The 17,688-nt window shown below is 48.3% G+C and overlaps 1 protein-coding gene across 50 annotated transcripts in view; it reads left to right on the top strand.

The window, feature by feature from the left end:
* LOC110487768 (ankyrin repeat and KH domain-containing protein 1) overlaps positions 1–17,337 on the top strand; it is a 92,369-nt gene extending 75,032 nt beyond the window's left edge. For 10 of the 50 annotated variants that reach the window (XM_090198068.1, XM_036943268.2, XM_036943267.2 and 7 more), the window contains exons 18-38: positions 251–686; positions 917–1,059; positions 1,172–1,283; positions 1,480–1,640; positions 1,875–2,017; positions 2,336–2,549; positions 2,900–3,075; positions 3,233–3,395; positions 3,552–3,647; positions 3,826–4,138; positions 4,244–4,434; positions 5,972–6,294; positions 6,516–6,668; positions 7,113–7,262; positions 7,977–9,486; positions 14,013–14,193; positions 14,292–14,423; positions 14,584–14,829; positions 15,026–15,207; positions 16,402–16,566; positions 16,660–17,337. In XM_090198068.1, the coding sequence (XP_090054194.1) occupies positions 251–686; positions 917–1,059; positions 1,172–1,283; positions 1,480–1,640; positions 1,875–2,017; positions 2,336–2,549; positions 2,900–3,075; positions 3,233–3,395; positions 3,552–3,647; positions 3,826–4,138; positions 4,244–4,434; positions 5,972–6,294; positions 6,516–6,668; positions 7,113–7,262; positions 7,977–9,486; positions 14,013–14,193; positions 14,292–14,423; positions 14,584–14,829; positions 15,026–15,207; positions 16,402–16,566; positions 16,660–16,710 (5,241 nt within the window). In that variant the 3' untranslated portion in view covers positions 16,711–17,337. The remainder of the gene's footprint in view (positions 1–250; positions 687–916; positions 1,060–1,171; positions 1,284–1,479; positions 1,641–1,874; positions 2,018–2,335; positions 2,550–2,899; positions 3,076–3,232; positions 3,396–3,551; positions 3,648–3,825; positions 4,139–4,243; positions 4,435–5,971; positions 6,295–6,515; positions 6,669–7,112; positions 7,263–7,976; positions 9,487–14,012; positions 14,194–14,291; positions 14,424–14,583; positions 14,830–15,025; positions 15,208–16,401; positions 16,567–16,659) is intronic. The other 40 variants (XM_090198090.1, XM_090198098.1, XM_090198095.1 and 37 more) reach the window with 14 other exon arrangements.
* Positions 17,338–17,688: the final 351 nt, after the last annotated feature.

Genomic DNA, 17,688 nt, shown 5'->3' with positions numbered 1-17,688 from the left:
CCCTCGTATCTAATAAACTGACTGATCCGTCCCCTCGTATCTAATAGAAACTGACTGATCCGTCCCCTCGCATCTAATAGAAACTGACTGATCCGCTCCCTCGCATCTAATAGAAACTGACTGATCCGTCCCCTCGCATCTAATAGAAACTGACTGATCCGCTCCCTCGCATCTAATAGAAACTGACTGATCCGTCCCTGCTGTGTTTTGTGAACTGTTTTATTTAGATGCTTTGTTTGACTTTTAGAAGTTTACCAAATTTCTATTCCAGGATGATGATGAAGATGATGAAGATGAAGACGAGGTGGAAGGAGAGGAGGAAGATTACGCTAAGCTGCCCCAGGTGGACACTATCCTCTACAGGGATGGACAGCAGCCGCCCTTGCCCCCCTCGCCCTCCCCCCAGCCCCTGTCCTCCCCCCACTCCCATCTCCACCACCCTCCTCCCCCCCTCCAGACCGCCTTCGTGCCCATCCAGCCCCTACCGGTGTACAGCCCGTGCCCAGCCGACTACCCCTGCCCTGGCACTACCAGCCCTGAGCTGCAGAGGGTACTGGTGGGCCGGCAGATGCCGGGTCAAGGTCAGGGGTTCGGACCAGGGATGGTAGGGCAGCAGGCCCCAGACGGACTCATGGTGGCTTCGCCCGCTCAGACGCTTACAGACACGCTGGATGACATCATGGCAGGTGAGTTTGTGTAGCATGTCGCTGTCTTACAGCTGTTCTGCCTGTTGTGGGTGGCTGCATCTCAATAGTCTTAACTCATTTCTTTACAATTCTCCTTTCCTTCAACTGCACTGGTTTGAAAGATCAGGACTGATGAACAAGTTCCCCAGAAGAAAGGCCTGAAAAGTAACAAATACTAACTCCCCTCTCTCTCCCCCTCCCTCCGTTCTCTCCTTCTTTCTCTGTTTCAGCAGCGGTGGGCAGCAGAGTACCCATGTTAAACACTACGACGTCCCCCACCCCCCTGTCTGACCCCCTCTCACAGACCCCCTCCAATATGGGCTCACCCCCCTCCCCACTGCCCCTCTACCCCTCTGTGGACATCGACGCACACGTAAGCCACTCCTCACACACCCTGTGGTTATCAGGGCTCATGTAAAGCCCATTCAAGGCTGAGAGACCCACACCTACACACAGTGTTGTTGTAAGTGTCCCTCTCCTTTCAGACGGAGAGTAACCATGACACAGCGCTGACGCTGGCATGTGCTGGAGGACACGAGGAGCTGGTGTCTGTTCTCATCGCACGAGGAGCCAACATCGAGCACCGCGACAAGAAAGGTAACACACACCACGTTACTGTCCGGTGTTAGGGCCTGTTTATCCACGACATGTTTTCATTTCTGATTATTCAGGAATATATATATTTATTTATATTTACACACAAGGCATGATTTATACAGTGTTCAAAGGGCTTGACATTGTATTGGGTGTATCTGTACATCTGGTTGTGACCCTCTCCTCGTCCTCTCCCCAGGGTTCACCCCTCTGATCCTGGCTGCCACAGCGGGCCATGCAGGGGTGGTGGAGCTCCTTCTGGATAAAGGGGGCGACATAGAGGCCCAGTCAGAGAGAACCAAAGACACGCCGCTCTCCCTGGCCTGCTCAGGGGGACGACAAGAGGTACACACCACAGAGGTCTGATTGCACACCACAGAGGTCTGATTGCACACCACAGAGGTCTGATTGCACACCACAGAGGTCTGATTTAAATGAGTTTTTAATATTTCTAATAATTCTATGGTACACGCTCACTTCCCTTCTATGAATCACCACCCTGAACGACTCACCTTTCACTGACTGAAATAGCAAATTGAAAACAGTCTTTACTATGTGCCATTACTTACAGATAACTGTCTTTTCCTCTCCTAGGTGGTGGAGTTGTTGCTGTTGCGAGGAGCCAATAAAGAGCATCGTAATGTGTCAGACTACACTCCTTTGAGCTTGGCGGCGTCTGGAGGCTACGTCAACATCATCAAGATCCTCCTCAACGCCGGCTCAGAGATCAACTCCAGGTACTGGACAGGACAGGGCGAGGCAGGACAGGGCGAGGCAGGACAGGGCGAGGCAGGACAGGGCGAGGCAGGACAGGACGAGGCCACATCTTCTCTTTTAACTGATACCCTTTTCCAGGTCTTCATAAAAAACATTTCTTCATCAAACTTCCACTGGGTTGTTAAAATAAGTGATGACTGCACCTTTGGTAGTGAAAGCACCTCTCCTCATATATCTCATTCAATGATGTCTTCCTGTGTCTGGCTGTCTTGTGTCTCTCGGTCTGTCTGTCTGTCGCCCGCCTGCCTGACTTTCTGTGTGTCTGGCTCTGTCTCTAGGACGGGCAGTAAGCTGGGTATCTCTCCCCTGATGCTGGCAGCGATGAACGGTCACGTCCCTGCGGTCAAGCTGCTGCTGGACATGGGCTCCGACATCAACGCTCAGATCGAGACCAACAGGAACACGGCTCTGACTCTGGCCTGCTTCCAGGGCCGGGCTGAGGTGGTCAGTCTGCTGCTGGACCGCAAGGCCAACGTAGAGCACAGAGCCAAGGTGAGGAGACGGGACCGTTCACAGTCCATGTTATAGTAGTATATCAAGGGAGTCCAGAGCAAAGGTGAGGAGACGGGACCGTTCACAGTCCATGTTATAGTAGTATATCAAGGGAGTCCAGAGCCAAGGTGAGGAGACGGGACCGTTCACAGTCCATGTTATAGTAGTATATCAAGGGAGTCCAGAGCCAAGGTGAGGAGACGGGACCGTTCACAGTCCATGTTATAGTAGTATATCAAGGGAGTCCAGAGCCAAGGTACATATAGGCTCTGGTGAATCCTAACTTGAGAATTGTCACTCCGTCTCCCATTGACATCAGTGTGTGATGTTGACCTCCCCTCCCCTGGTAGACTGGTCTGACCCCTCTAATGGAGGCAGCGTCGGGGGGCTATGCTGAGGTGGGCCGGGTGCTGCTGGATAAAGGGGCTGACGTCAACGCCCCTCCTGTCCCCTCGTCCCGGGACACAGCCCTCACCATCGCTGCAGACAAGGGCCACTACAAGTTCTGTGAGCTGCTGATCAATAGGTTGGTGTTAAACCAACCAATCAATCAATCTGAATGAATCAACGTGTTTGTCTGAGTGGGTATTCATTTTGAAACCAGGAATTTCCCTAGAAGGTCATTCCCTAGAAGGTTTTTATCCCGTGTTGATCTGTTGTCTCGGTTTTCCTGCGTTCTCCAGAGGGGCTCACGTTGACGTGCGCAATAAGAAAGGGAACACGCCACTGTGGCTGGCAGCCAACGGCGGCCATTTTGACGTGGTTCAGCTGCTGGTGCAGGCTGGGGCCGACGTAGACGCTGCAGACAACCGCAAGATCACACCGCTCATGGCTGCCTTCCGTAAGGTAGGTCGTGTCACAGGATGACCCTTCCCCTCTGCAACACCTGGCCCCCTCACTATCTAGTTCCACTATGAGGCCCTGCAGTCTTCCCCCAGCCTGAAACGATGTTTGCCTATTTACAGTTAGCCCCCCCCCCCCCCCCCCCCCTGTGTTTCTCAGGGTCATGTAAAGGTGGTTCAGTACCTGGTAAAGGAGGTCAACCAGTTCCCCTCAGACATTGAGTGTATGAGATACATCGCCACCATCGCTGACAAGGTAACACCTCCACCGATCACTCTGTGAGCTTGTATGTTGGCTGGATATCATTGGCTGTCAAATGCGCCATAGCTTGTATATGTATGACGGTCGGTTAGAAAGATTTGAATTTCCACTAACTCTCTCCATCCCTCCCTCTCTCCATCCCTCCCTCTCTCTCCATCCCTCCCTCTCTCAGGAGTTGTTGAAGAAGTGCCATCAGTGCATGGAGACCATCGTCAAAGCCAAAGACCAGCAGGCTGCTGAAGCCAACAAGAACGCCAGCATTCTCCTCAAGGAGCTCGACCTGGAGAAGTCCAGAGAGGAGAGCAAGAAGCAGGCCCTGGCCGCCAAGAGAGAGAAACGCAAGGAGAAACGCAAGAAGAAGAAGGAGGAGCAGAAGAGAAAGCAGGAGGAGGAGGAGGAGGAGGATGAAGAGGAGCAGAAGACTACCCAGGAGGAGGATGAGGAGGAAGATGGTGAGATGCAGAAGCAGGATGACTCCGCCGAGGGTAAATTATATCTTGGTTTCAATATCTGATCATTTGTTCCCAAAATGCAGAGAATAACATTTGTTTGTGGTGGCTAGTTTAACAACTCTGTCGTTCCCTCTCCAGAAGTGGACCCCCCCATCGACCCCCCCAGTGCGACCACCACCACCACCATTGGTATCCCCGCCACCTTCAGCTGTGTGTTCGGCAAGAAGAGGGCCAGTGTTGCCACGACGACCAGTGCCAGCCGCAAAAGCAAGAAGAACAAGACCAAGGACTCATCCCCCAGCGAACCAATCATATGTCAGGACCCACAGGTATTAACCAATCATACTGCAGGACCCACAGGTGGTTGGTGTATTTAAAATATAGTTTCAATATAGATTTGATTTGATTTTTGTAATGTGTATGTATCTAAACAGAACAAGTCAGAAGTTGACACACCTTCTCATTCAAGGGTTTTTCTTTATTTTTACTATTTTCTACATATAGAATAATAGTGAAGACATCAAAACTATGAAATAACATATGTGGAATCATGTTGTAACCACAAAAAGTGTGAGCCAATCAGTTGTGTTGTGACAAGGTAGGGGTGGTATACAGAAGATTATTTGAAGAAGCCGTATTTGGTAAAATACCAAGTCCATATTATGACAAGAACAGCTCATATAAGCAAAGAGAAACAACAGTCCATCATTACTTTAAGACATGAAGGTCAGTCAATACGGAACATTTCAAGAACTTTGAAGGCTTCTTCAAGTTCAGTCACAAAAACTATCAAGCGCTATGATGAAACTGGCTCTCATGAAGACCGCCACAGGAAGCATTCATTAGAGTTAACTGCACCTCAGATTGCAGCCCAAATAAATGCTTCACAGAGTTCAAGTAACACACATCGCAACATCAACTGTCAGGGGAGACTGCTTGAATCAGGCCTTCATGGTTGAATTGCTGTAAAGGAAACACTACTAAAGGACACCAATAAGAAGAAGAGACTTGCTTGGGCCAAGAAACAGGAGCATTGGACATTAGACCAGTGGAAATATGTCCTTTGGTCTGATGAGTCCAAATTTGCGATTTTTGGTTTTAACCACTGACTTTGTGTGGTTCCCACAGTGAAGCATGGAGGTGGAGGTGTGATGGTGTTTTCCTGGTGACCCTGTTTGTGATTTATTTGGTCAGCATATGTGTGGTCAGCATATGTGTGAACTCCTTCAAGCTGGTTGAGAGAATTCCAAGAGTGTGCAAAGCTGTCATCAAGGCTACTTTGAAGAATCTCAAATATATTTTGATTTAACACTTCTTTTTTTTTGGTTACTACATGATTCCATATGTGTTATTTCATAGTTTATGTCTTCGCTATTAGTAAAACATAAAGAAAGAAGAACCCTTGAATTAGTAGATGTGTCCAAACTTTTGGCTGGTACTGTATTTAAAAAAAAAAACATGTATTTATTATTTGACCTTTTATTTATCGAGGCACATCCGTTAAGAACAAATTCTTATTTTCAATGACAATGACAAGGCAGTTGACAGTGGGTTAACTGCCCTGTTCAGGGGCAGAACGACAGACTTTTACCTTGTCAGCCCGGGGATTCGATCTGGCAACCTTTCGGTTACTAGTCCAACACTCTACCCACTAGGCTACCTGCCGCCGCCCCATATGATGTATTATGTGACCTGACTGCAGAATATAATGTAGCCTGGCTAAATGTAAGGACAAGAGAGTGAAGCTGTGATTTTCTGGGTGGCTGCAAATATGTCCACATGTCCACTTGTCTTTTCCACTCAGTTATCCGTCAAACAATCTGTCAATCAAGGTGTCTAATCAGTGATGATTCCATCTCTGTCCAGCAGGTGGTGCTGGCACAGCACAAGGCCAACACGATCCATGGGGAGCCACGGGGTGGTGGGGTGACAGGGGCGGGGGGCACCAGCGACTCAGACCCCCTGGACAGCACCGACTGTGCCAGTGAGAGTAGCAGCAGCGGGGGCAAGAGCCAGGAGCTCAACTTCCTCCCCGACCTCCCCTCTTCTTCCTCATCCTCCTCTTCCTCCTCCTCCTCTTCGTCCTCGGGCCCCACTCACAGCCTGCTGCCAGGCACGGAGAAGAAACACTGTCTGCAGCTACACCCAGGCAACCAAGTCAGCGTCTCCATCTCCAAGCCTACACACAAGTGAGTGACCTGTAGCGCTTTAAAGGAGAGCCATTGGTTTGACTTTGACTAACTGTAGTTTTCCTAAAGGAAACCATCAAATCACACGGAACAGTGCATTTCTATTACAAATACATAGATAAAACCTCAACCTTATTAAATGTCAATCTGACCTTTATCCCTTTCTCTCTCTTTCTCCCCCTTGTTCTCTCCCCCTCTTTCTTCCCCTCCAACCTCCTCAGAGCTCCAGACATGAGTGAGTTGACCCCCAGCAGCTCTGTACCGTCTCAGTTTAAGACCATGTCTCTACCCGTCACATCCCCCAACAGCAAGAGCCTCACCAGCCCCAAGAGGGGACAGAAGAGAGAGGAGGGTTGGAAGGAGGTGGTGAGACGGTGGGTCGACACACACACCATCCATAAAATCCATCTAGAAATGCTTCAAGGAAATCTATGGGAACCGCTGGCCCAAAATATCCTAACCTTTTTTGGTTACTGTACCATCAACTGAATGTTTCTCTGCCCGGAGTTCCCCTGATGTACTCCCTCATGCATTTTACCAGTAGACCTATGGTCTCATGAGCCTGAAAGTACCCCTCATGCATTTTACCAGTAGACCTATGGTCTCATGAGTGAAAGTACCCCCAGTGGACAGGCCAGGTACCCCCAGTGGACAGGCCAGGTACCCCCAGTGGACAGGCCAGGTACCCCCAGATTCCCTGGTTAGGAACCACTGTTTTAGACAATGAGGAAAAGTAAGTTGTCAGGCCTGTGGCTCCCCATGGATCTTGTGCTTTGTCCCGGTTCTAAACCCCATATGAATCTCTCTCCGGGCTGCAGGTCTAAGAAGCTATCGGTGCCGGCCTCGGTGGTGTCGAGGATCATGGGTAGAGGAGGCTGCAACATCACAGCTATACAGGACGTGACGGGAGCACACATTGACGTGGACAAACAGAAAGACAAGAACGGAGAGAGAATGATCACCATCAGGTAGGACCGGAGAGAGGGAGAGCCTGCCCTCTGGTGGCAGCAGCCCGTTATTACACCAGTCAGCAGAGTAGAACCGGACACGATTACTATTTTCTCGGTTTTCCTCGTGTGTTGATTTATCTGAGGGATTCTAATAGTCGTGTGTTGATTTATCTGAGGGATTCTAATAGTCGTGTGTTGATTTATCTGAGGGATTCTAATAGTCGTGTTGATTTATCTGAGGGATTCTAATAGTCGTGTGTTGATTTATCTGAGGGATTCTAATAGTCGTGTGTTGATTTATCTGAGGGATTCTAATAGTCGTGTGTTGATTTATCTGAGGGATTCTAATAGTCGTGTGTTGATTTATCTGAGGGATTCTAATAGTCGTGTTGATTTATCTGAGGGATTCTAATAGTCGTGTTGATTTATCTGAGGGATTCTAATAGTTGTGTTGATTTATCTGAGGGATTCTAATAGTTGTGTTGATTTATCTGAGGGATTCTAATAGTCATGTGTTTTATCTGAGGGATTCTAATAGTCATGTGTTGATTTATCTGAGGGATTCTAAGTATTTAACAGAGTAATAGATATGTGTTGATTTATAAATCCTCCTGCAGTATCTCCAGGAGATCAGTGAAGATTTGAGATACTGTGATTGGTTGGAACCATGTCCGTGGAATGTGTACCTTGTTGTGTGGACCCTGACCCCTGTGTTGTGATGGTCCATTCCAGAGGTGGCACGGAGTCGACACGCCACGCGGTCCAGCTGATCACCTCTTTGATCCAGGACCCAGCCAAGGAACTAGAGGACCTCATCCCCAGGAACCACTTCAGGGCCCCGGGCTCCAAGATCACCTCAGCCCCCTTCCCCACCCCCACTGGGGCTAACCTTAACCTCAGCGTTGGTGCCAAGGCCCTGGGCTCCCTGGTCTCGTCCTCTGGGGTCTCCTTCCAGTCCTCTTCCTCTCAGACAGGGGGTAAGATGGGTAAGGGTCTGTCTGGGGTGAGGCAGCCCTTTCCCGTGTCTCTCCCCCTGGCCTACGCCCATCCCCAGCTGGCCCTCCTGGCAGCCCAAACCATGCATCAGATCAGACACCCCATGCTGCCCATGGCCCAGTTCGGTGGGACCTTCTCCCCTGCCGCCAGCACCTGGCGCCCGTTCCCGGTGCGGCCGCCGAGTCCCGGTAGCGCCAACAGCTCCCCCAAACACAACGGTGGTAGTAGTGGTAACAACCAGGCCACATCTAACTTGTCAAGTCATAATGATCAAAATAACACATCATCCACGGGCTCCTCTGTCTCCAGTCCTAGTGCCTCTAACAGTCAGACAGCTACGACTACAGGGTCACCCCACACCCCTGGGGCCCAGCCCAGCACCCCCCCACCCTCCTCAGTCAGGAAACAGCTGTTCACCTCTGACCCCAAGCACATAGGGGTCAACTCTGTCTCCATGGTTACTACCACCACTGTCAGTAGTAGTAGTCACTCAGTGAGAGGTACAGGGTCTCCCGCCCACCAACACACGGGCTTAACGGCTACAAACACCCCTAACCCTCTTCAACCCCAGGTCACCCCCATCTCTCAGCCCCCCAAGTCACCCCCCAGCGCCCCCACTGCTCCCCCAGGAAAGGAGAAGCTGACCCCCTCCCTCTCTCAGGAGGCCCTATCCGTCTCCGTCAACAATGTGGTTAGTTCAGGTGGTTTCACCGCCCCTGCCATGACTGCCCCCTCCAAACCTGAGCCCCGCCAGCAGCAGCACCAACCCCCTCCTCTCCTAACCTCCACTTCCTCATCAGACCCCCCTCCACCTCTCCTCCCTCTTCAGTCCAGCTCCCACCTCCCCCCATCCTCCTCCACCCCCTCACACACACACCCCAACAGCACCGTACCCCACTTCTCGGCTCCCGCTCCCCGTGTCTCACACCGCATGCAGCCCCCGACAGGGCCCTACTACCAACACCTCGACCAGCAACAACAAACGTTCTTACCCCATAACACACAGCAAAAAACGTTCCTTCCCCATAACACACAGCAACAACATGAGCACCCCAAACAGAAGCAGCCCCAGGCATCCCAGCCCCCCTCCATGCCCCCTCAGCCCCAGTCCTCCATGGGTCTGATGAACGGCTCTCCGATACAGCAGCAGGTCCATGGTGGGGCCAAGCCCCAGCAGATGCCCCCTAACTTCGGCCCTGCAGCTCTCTTCAACCATTTCAGCAGCATGTTCGACAACAACAACCAGGTGGGTGCCACCACACATTATTTTCTACTATTTCTGTTCTCCACAGAATCGTTTTTTACTTCAATAGAGCAGGTCTCTCCAACACTGTTCCTGGAGAGCTACCCTCCTGTAGGTTTTCACTCCAACCCTGTTCCTGGAGAGCTACCCTCCTGTAGGTTTTCACTCCAACCCTGTTCCTGGACAGCTACCCTCCTGTAGGTTTTAACTCCAACCCTGTTCCTGGAGAGCTACCCTCCTGTAGGTTTTCACTCCAACCCTGTTCCTGGACAGCTACCCTCCTGTAGGTTTTAACTCCAACCCTGTTCCTGGAGAGCTACCCTCCTGTAGGTTTTAACTCCAACCCTGTTCCTGGAGAGCTACCCTCCTGTAGGTTTTAACTCCAACCCTGTTCCTGGAGAGCTACCCTCCTGTAGGTTTTCACTCCAACCCTGTTCCTGGAGAGCTACCCTCCTGTAGGTTTTCACTCCAACCCTGTTCCTGGACAGCTACCCTCCTGTAGGTTTTCACTCCAACCCTGTTCCTGGAGAGCTACCCTCCTGTAGGTTTACACTCCAACCCTGTTCCTGGACAGCTACCCTCCTGTAGGTTTTCACTCCAACCCTGTTCCTGGACAGCTACCCTCCTGTAGGTTTTCACTCCAACCCTGTTCCTGGACAGCTACCCTCCTGTAGGTTTTCACTCCAACCCTGTTCCTGGAGAGCTACCCTCCTGTAGGTTTACACTCCAACCCTGTTCCTGGAGAGCTACCCTCCTGTAGGTTTTCACTCCAACCCTGTTCCTGGAGAGCTACCCTCCTGTAGGTTTTCACTCCAACCCTGTTCCTGGAGAGCTACCCTCCTGTAGGTTTTCACTCCAACCCTGTTCCTGGAGAGCTACCCTCCTGTAGGTTTTCACTTCAACCCTGTTCCTGGACAGCTACCCTCCTGTAGGTTTTCACGCCAACCCTGTTCCTGGATAGCTACCCTCCTGTAGGTTTACACTCCAACCCTGTTCCTGGAGAGCTACCCTCCTGTAGGTTCACACTCAACCCTGTTCCTGGACAGCTACCCTCCTGTAGGTTTTCACTCCAACCCTGTTCCTGGACAGCTACCCTCCTGTAGATTTACACTCCAACCCTGTTCCTGGACAGCTACCCTCCTGTAGGTTTTCACTCCAACCCTGTTCCTGGATAGCTACCCTCCTGTAGGTTCACACTCCAACCCTGTTCCTGGAGAGCTACCCTCCTGTAGGTTTTAACTCCAACCCAAATCTAGCACACGTGATTCTAAAAAATAGCTGTTTGGTAAGCTGAATCAGGTTAGTTACAGCTGGGGTTGGAGTTAAAACCTACAGGAGGGTAGCTGTCCAGGAACAGGGTTGGAGTTAAAACCTACAGGAGGGTAGCTGTCGAGGAACAGGGTTGGAGTGTAAACCTACAGGAGGGTAGCTCTCCAGGAACAGGGTTGGAGAGCGCTGCCATAGAGTAACAACATGTTTTGAAGGTTTATTTCTTTATTTATAGGGGATAATGCACATTAATCAACATCAGTATTACAATAATGCAACATCCATGTAAATGTGCCGGGGTTAGCCAAAAGATCATTTGCACCTGTATTCCCTGGGCAGGTAAGGTCCTTTACACAGCCACCTTTATACAAATACTCACTAAAACAATACAAAACACATTACATCCAATAATATATCATTCTAACAACAACACTATCATCAACTGTGGTCTTACATATGAGGAACCACCGATATGTACAGATTTAGATTTGAGCCATGTTTTCAATTTTAAGTATAAAAATACAGCAATCAGTGCAGCTTCTCAAGTCCATTGGCATTGCATTTCAGTGTATTGTAGCTCTAACAGAGAAGGGCGATTGATCGAAATTACTGTGTCAAAAAGGGCCGACGCAATCAACCTCTACTTAATGCCCTTGTTATCCTGGAGGGGCTTTCCTTGATCATGATATGCCGGCATAGAGGTGGAGGGGCAACACCATGCAGGATCTTAAAGACGAGGCTTGCATCTACATACTGCTTAAACCTATCCAGACTGAATCAATTATGTTTGTAAATAATATGACAATGGTGGTAACTGTTCAGTGTGCTATCAAAAATATGAAGTGTGTGTTTGTAGAGTGATTCAATTGGTTTCAGAATAGTAGCTCCTGCCTGTGACCAGCATGTGAGAAGGTCATAGCATGCATATATAGTTTGGTGGCCTCTAGAGGAAGGAAAGGTCTTATTAACCTAAAGTTGGATAATCCAAACTTGACCTTGTTAACCACCTTCACATGTTTCTTAAATGCCAAGTTGGAGTCCCCCCAAAAAACTCTGAGATACCTGAAGTTAGACACAACTTTCAGATTCTCCCCATTAACAAGAAGAGATTGTTGGGAGGAATGAATGGATTTCTTGGAGAAGTACATAGTTTTGTCGATATTTAAATGCAGGCAAGAATTAGTTGTCCATTTACAAACCATGTACTACAGCTTCAGTTAACTTGTTAACAACTTGTCTATTATTTGTGTACATACAGAACTGTATAGTTTGCATACATCTGCCTGTTAACTTGTGGGAGATCATTTACAGTTGAAGTCAGAAGTTTACATACACTTAGGTTGTAATCATTAAAACTCGCTTTTCAACCACTGCACAAATGTCTTGTTAACAAACTATAGTTTTGGCAAGTCGGTTAGGACATCTACTTTGTGCATGACACAAGTAATTTTTCCAACAATTGTTTACAGGCAGATTATTTCACTTAGAATTTACTGTATCACAATTCCAGTGGGTCAGAAGTACACTAAGTTGACTGTGCCTTTAAACAGCTTAGAAAGTTCCAGGAAATTATGTCATGGCTTTAGAAGCTTCTGATAGGCTAATTGACATTTATTTTAGTCAATTGGAGGTGTACCTGGGGATGTATTTGAAGGCCTACCTTCAAACTCAATGCCTCTTTGCTTGACATCATGGGAAAATCAAAAGAAATCAGCCAAGACCTCAGAAAACCACAATTGAAGACATCCACAGGTCTGATTTATCCTTGGGAGCAATTTCCAAACACCTGAAGGTACACATTCATCTGTACAAGCAATAGTACGCAAGTATAAACACCATGGGACCACGCAGCCGTCATACTGCTCAGGAAGGAGACACGTTCTGTCTCCTAGAGATGAAAGTACTTCGGTGCGAAAAGTGCAAATCAATCCCAGAACAACAGCAAAGGACCTTGTGAAGATGCAGGAGGAAACAGGTACAAAATGATCTATATCCACAGTCAAACGAGGCCTATATTGACATAACCTGAAAGGCCGCTGAGCAAGGAAGAAGCCACTGCTCCAAAACCGCCATAAAAAGGCCATACTACTGTTTGAAACTGCACATGGGGACATTTTGGAGAAATGTCCTCTGGTCTGATGAAACAAAAATAGAACTGTTTGGCCATAATGAGCATCGTTATGTTTGGAGGAAAAAGGGGGACGCTTGCAAGCCGAAGAACACCATCCCAACCATGAAGCACGAGGGTGGGAGCATCATGTTGTGGGGGTGCATTGCTGCAGGAGGGACTGGTGCACTTCACAAAATAGATGGCATCTTAAGGAAGGAAAATTGTGGATATATTGAAGCAACATCTCAAGACATCAGTCAGGAAGTTATAGCTTGGCCGCAAATGGGTCTTCCAAATGGACAATGACCCCAAGCATACTTCCAAAGTTGTGGCAAAATGGCTTAAGGACAACAAAGTCAAGGTATTGGAGTGGCCATCACAAAGCCCTGACCTCAATCCTATGGAAAGTTTGTGGGCAGAACTGAAAAAGCATGTTGCGAGCAAGGAGGCCTACAAACCTGACTCAGTAACAGCAGCTCTGTCAGGAGGAATGGGGCAAAATTCACCCAGCTTATTGTGGGAAGCTTGTGGAAGGCTACCTGAAACGTTTGACCCAAGTTCAACAATTTAAAGGCAATGCTACCAAATACTAATTGAGTGTGTGTAAACTTCTGACCCACTGGGAATGTGATGAAATAAATAATTCTCTACTATTATTCTGACATTTCACCTTCTTAAAATAAAGTGGTGATCCGAACTGACCTAAGACAAGGAATTTTTGCTAGGATTAAATGTCAGGAATTGTAAAAAACTGAGTTTAAATGTATTTGGCTAAGGTTTATGTAAACTTCCGACTTCAACTGTATATAGATGGTAAACTGGAGGGGGCCTAATATTGACCCTTGTGGAACCCCAATGTTATAGTATAGAGACTGAGTATTCCCCAAACAAACCCTTTGACTTCTGTTTGCCAGATAGGAATACATCCAACTAATAACTTCAGTGGATACATTAAGGGAGGATGGTTTGGATAGGAGGACCTTATGATTCACAGTATCAAAGGCCTTTTGTAAGATCCAGACTGCCCCGACTTCACCTATGTCCAGTTTACATTTAATGCAGAAAATGTTGTGACCTAAACTTCAGTGCCTTCTCATTTCGGGTCACACCTGTGGCCCAGTTGCTCACTAACCACTTGTCTCTCTATTAGGTGGGTAACAACCAGGTTTGGGGTGCGTGCCACCTCCCTGCCCGCTCCCCTCCTGAGCAGCAGTATTCTGCCCCCCCCGCCTACATGGGCCAGATGGATGGCATGATGGCCCCTCCTCCAGACAGCTCCAAGGCCCCTGGGTACCGCTCTGCCTCACAGAGGATGGTCAACAGTCCTATTGGTAAAAGAAAGGGACATTTAGATGTTATTTAATTTTTTATATTCGACTTTGTTTGACCTTACATTCTATATGTCCCAAACCCCCTCCTTGTCTTACAGCTCTGAGTCTGACCAGCTATGCTACCAGTATGTCTGGTAGTCCAGTCTATCTACACGGCCCAGCAGCTGTGGGCACCCCCTCCTTCAGCAGACAGCACTTCTCCCCTCACCCCTGGAGCGCTGCCACATCAGGTACTGACAGATGTGTGAAAATTGATCTAAAATTCCCACAAAGCTTATTTTCCAGGAATTCAACACACAGAAAATGATTTAACTAAGGCAAAACTCTCTTCAATTGTATAACTGTCTTTTAGACTCAAAACCCCTAATCTTTAACCCCTCGTCTCCCCAGGCGAGTCCCAGGCGGTGCCCCCTCCCTCCAAGGTGTCGTCGTCTGGCCCCGCGGCCCCCCCTCCCCACCAGACCAAGCAGGGCCAGGGCGGCAGCCAGCAGGACAGAAAGGTGCCTCCTCCCATCGGGACTGAGAGGCTGGCGAGGATCAGACAGACTACCGTCAACCCTCCTCTTCTCCCGACCTCCTACACCGCTCCTGTAGGACAGGGAGGCATCTGGTCCTTCGGAGTCGGCAGCGCCTCGGGTGAGTAGTCGTACAAACCAGACGGACACACACCAGATCCATGTGTTCACACACAACTGCTAACCCACGCTGGTCTCTCCATCCCCAATGTCTACAGCCCTGATAAACAGCTAACGGGTATATACACACCCCACCTCCCGCCCCCCACTCTCTCACACAGTATCTCTCGGTCTCTTACCTCCCATCTCACCTCTAGAAGCCATGTCAGGTTGGTCTCAGCCCCTGATGGGCAGTCACATGGTCCACCCTGGGCTGCAGGCGGACCACACCTTCTCCCAGTACCAGCCCATGGAGCAGGACGACTCCGGCATCTCTAACCCCGCTAACTACCACCAGCAACACATCAACCACCCTAACAACTACATGGACTTCCCCAAGGTAACACACACACTACCTGGACGAACCTGTACCCCTGCACACTGGCTCGGTACCGGTACCCCTTGTATATAGCCTCGTTATTGTTATATATAGGTCTTGTTACCTTGTGATTCATTTAGATTTTTGTTGATTTTGTAAATCTTTTCTTAACTCTTTCTTGAACTGCATTGTTGGTTAAGGGCTTGTCAGTAAGCATTTCACTGTAAGGTGAAACCTACTTTAATCTGAGCATTTTTTGTTTTGACACACACACACCTTTGTCTATTTGAGAAGGTGATATGATATTTTCAAATGGCCGTTCCTCATCTGGTCCGTGTCTCCAGGGTAGGACCGTGTTAATATACTGTAGTTAGTGGACCATGTTAATATACTGTAGTTAGTGGACCTGGTTGTCTCCAGGGTAGGACCATGTTAATATACTGTAGTTAGTGGACCATGTTAATATACTGTAGTTAGTGGACCTGGTTGTCTCCAGGGTAGGACCATGTTAATATACTGTAGTTAGTGGACCTGGTTGTCTCCAGGGTAGGACCATGTTAATATACTGTAGTTAGTGGACCTGGTTGTCTCCAGGGTAGGACCATGTTAATATACTGTAGTTAGTGGACCATGTTAATATACTGTAGTTAGTGGACCTGGTTGTCTCCAGGGTAGGACCATGTTAATATACTGTAGTTAGTGGACCATGTTAATATACTGTAGTTAGTGGACCTGGTTGTCTCCAGGGTAGGACCATGTTAATATACTGTAGTTAGTGGACCTGGTTGTCTCCAGGGTAGGACCATGTTAATATACTGTAGTTAGTGGACCATGTTAATATACTGTAGTTAGTGGACCTGGTTGTCTCCAGGGTAGGACCATGTTAATATACTGTAGTTAGTGGACCTGGTTGTCTCCAGGGTAGGACCATGTTAATATACTGTAGTTAGTGGACCTGGTTGTCTCCAGGGTAGGACCATGTTAATATACTGTAGTTAGTGGACCATGTTAATATACTGTAGTTAGTGGACCTGGTTGTCTCCAGGGTAGGACCGTGTTAATATACTGTAGTTAGTGGACCTGGTTGTCTCCAGGGTAGGACCGTGTTAATATACTGTAGTTAGTGGACCTGGTTGTCTCCAGGGTAGGACCGTGTTAATATACTGTAGTTAGTGGACCTGGTTGTGATGTGTTTAATGACCTGGTTGTCTCCAGGGTATGGCCATGTCGATGTATGGAGGGACCATACTGCCCCCCCACCCCCCTATGGGGGAGAGTCCGGGGGGGGGCCTGTTCAGCGGACTGCACGCTGCTGACCCTGCATGGAGCCCCATCATCAAGGTGGTCCCCAACAACGCAGACAACACCGACCCACAGCAGGTGAGACTTTTTCCACACACACACACACCTTTGCTAATGGAATCTCCTTCTCTCTCAACTGTTCCACTTCTCCTCTTCTTCCTCCTCGTTCAGGTGTGGCCTGGTACCTGGGCTCCTCACGTGCACCTGAACCACGTCAACTAGCCGGCTGGCATCGACAGAAATCAAACGCGCGCACACACACACACCACAAATATGAATTTAATTTCCAACTGACAACAAAAACCAACAGAATTGTAAAACATGTTAACTTTAGTAGAGAACGAAGAGCAAAGCTGAGTTTGAAGAAATGGAGAGAAATGATCTTGACACCGTTCTTTAATGTGCCTAACTCAATAAGAAATAAAGAAATATACTACCATTTCAGCAATGGCTGTTGTGGAGTCGGGAGGGAAAACTCTGGGCCCTAGTTCTGTTTAAAGTCCGGTTGATGTCTGATGAACAAACTGATGGTGACAGCCTGTCCAACCGGCTCCATGCTCTGTGTAGCTTAGATTTAGGACTTCAACCCACGTACAGAGTTCTCGTCCTCCTCAGGGGGAGAGCTGATGAAGGAGCTAATGATACTCAGCCAACAACTAGAGGATGATGATTACCTAAAGACAGAAATAAATCAGAATACCTTTTAGTGGTAAATACATGTATAGTTGTTTACATACTAAAAAGGGTTAAAATGAGAGTACATTTCATGTCGTATAGTGGCTCTACTTTACGTAGCCTGTATTAATGTGAAATATTTACCTTAATATTCAATAAACATATTGAAATGTACTTGTGGCCGTGCGCTTTATTGTTTGTGTAGGTAGGGCTTTGTTTTCATTTCCCAAAAATGAAAAGCATGTTTGACTAGTTACAGCACAATGCATTTGTTATGTATTGTCATCTTACGAAATAGAATCTGCACACTCAACTCATGGCTCTGATGCGTTACATTTGAATAAATACTAACATTGACAGCTAACGCTCATAACCAAGTCGGAAAATCTACTTGGACGCCCCTCTAACTGGTGAGTACTAAAGGGAAACGCGTCTATCATCCCTGAGCTCCGACTTCTCCCACAATCGATGTCCAAATCAGTAAGGACTTAAAATGGTCCACACACTGCCTCTTCACCATTAGGA

This window comes from Oncorhynchus mykiss, chromosome 14 (assembly GCF_057628025.1).
Source record: "Oncorhynchus mykiss isolate SJ-2025 chromosome 14, ASM5762802v1, whole genome shotgun sequence".
NCBI lineage: Eukaryota > Metazoa > Chordata > Actinopteri > Salmoniformes > Salmonidae > Oncorhynchus > Oncorhynchus mykiss.
Note: the sequence above shows the minus strand (reverse complement) of the source record. Positions and strands in the feature narration are given on the sequence as shown.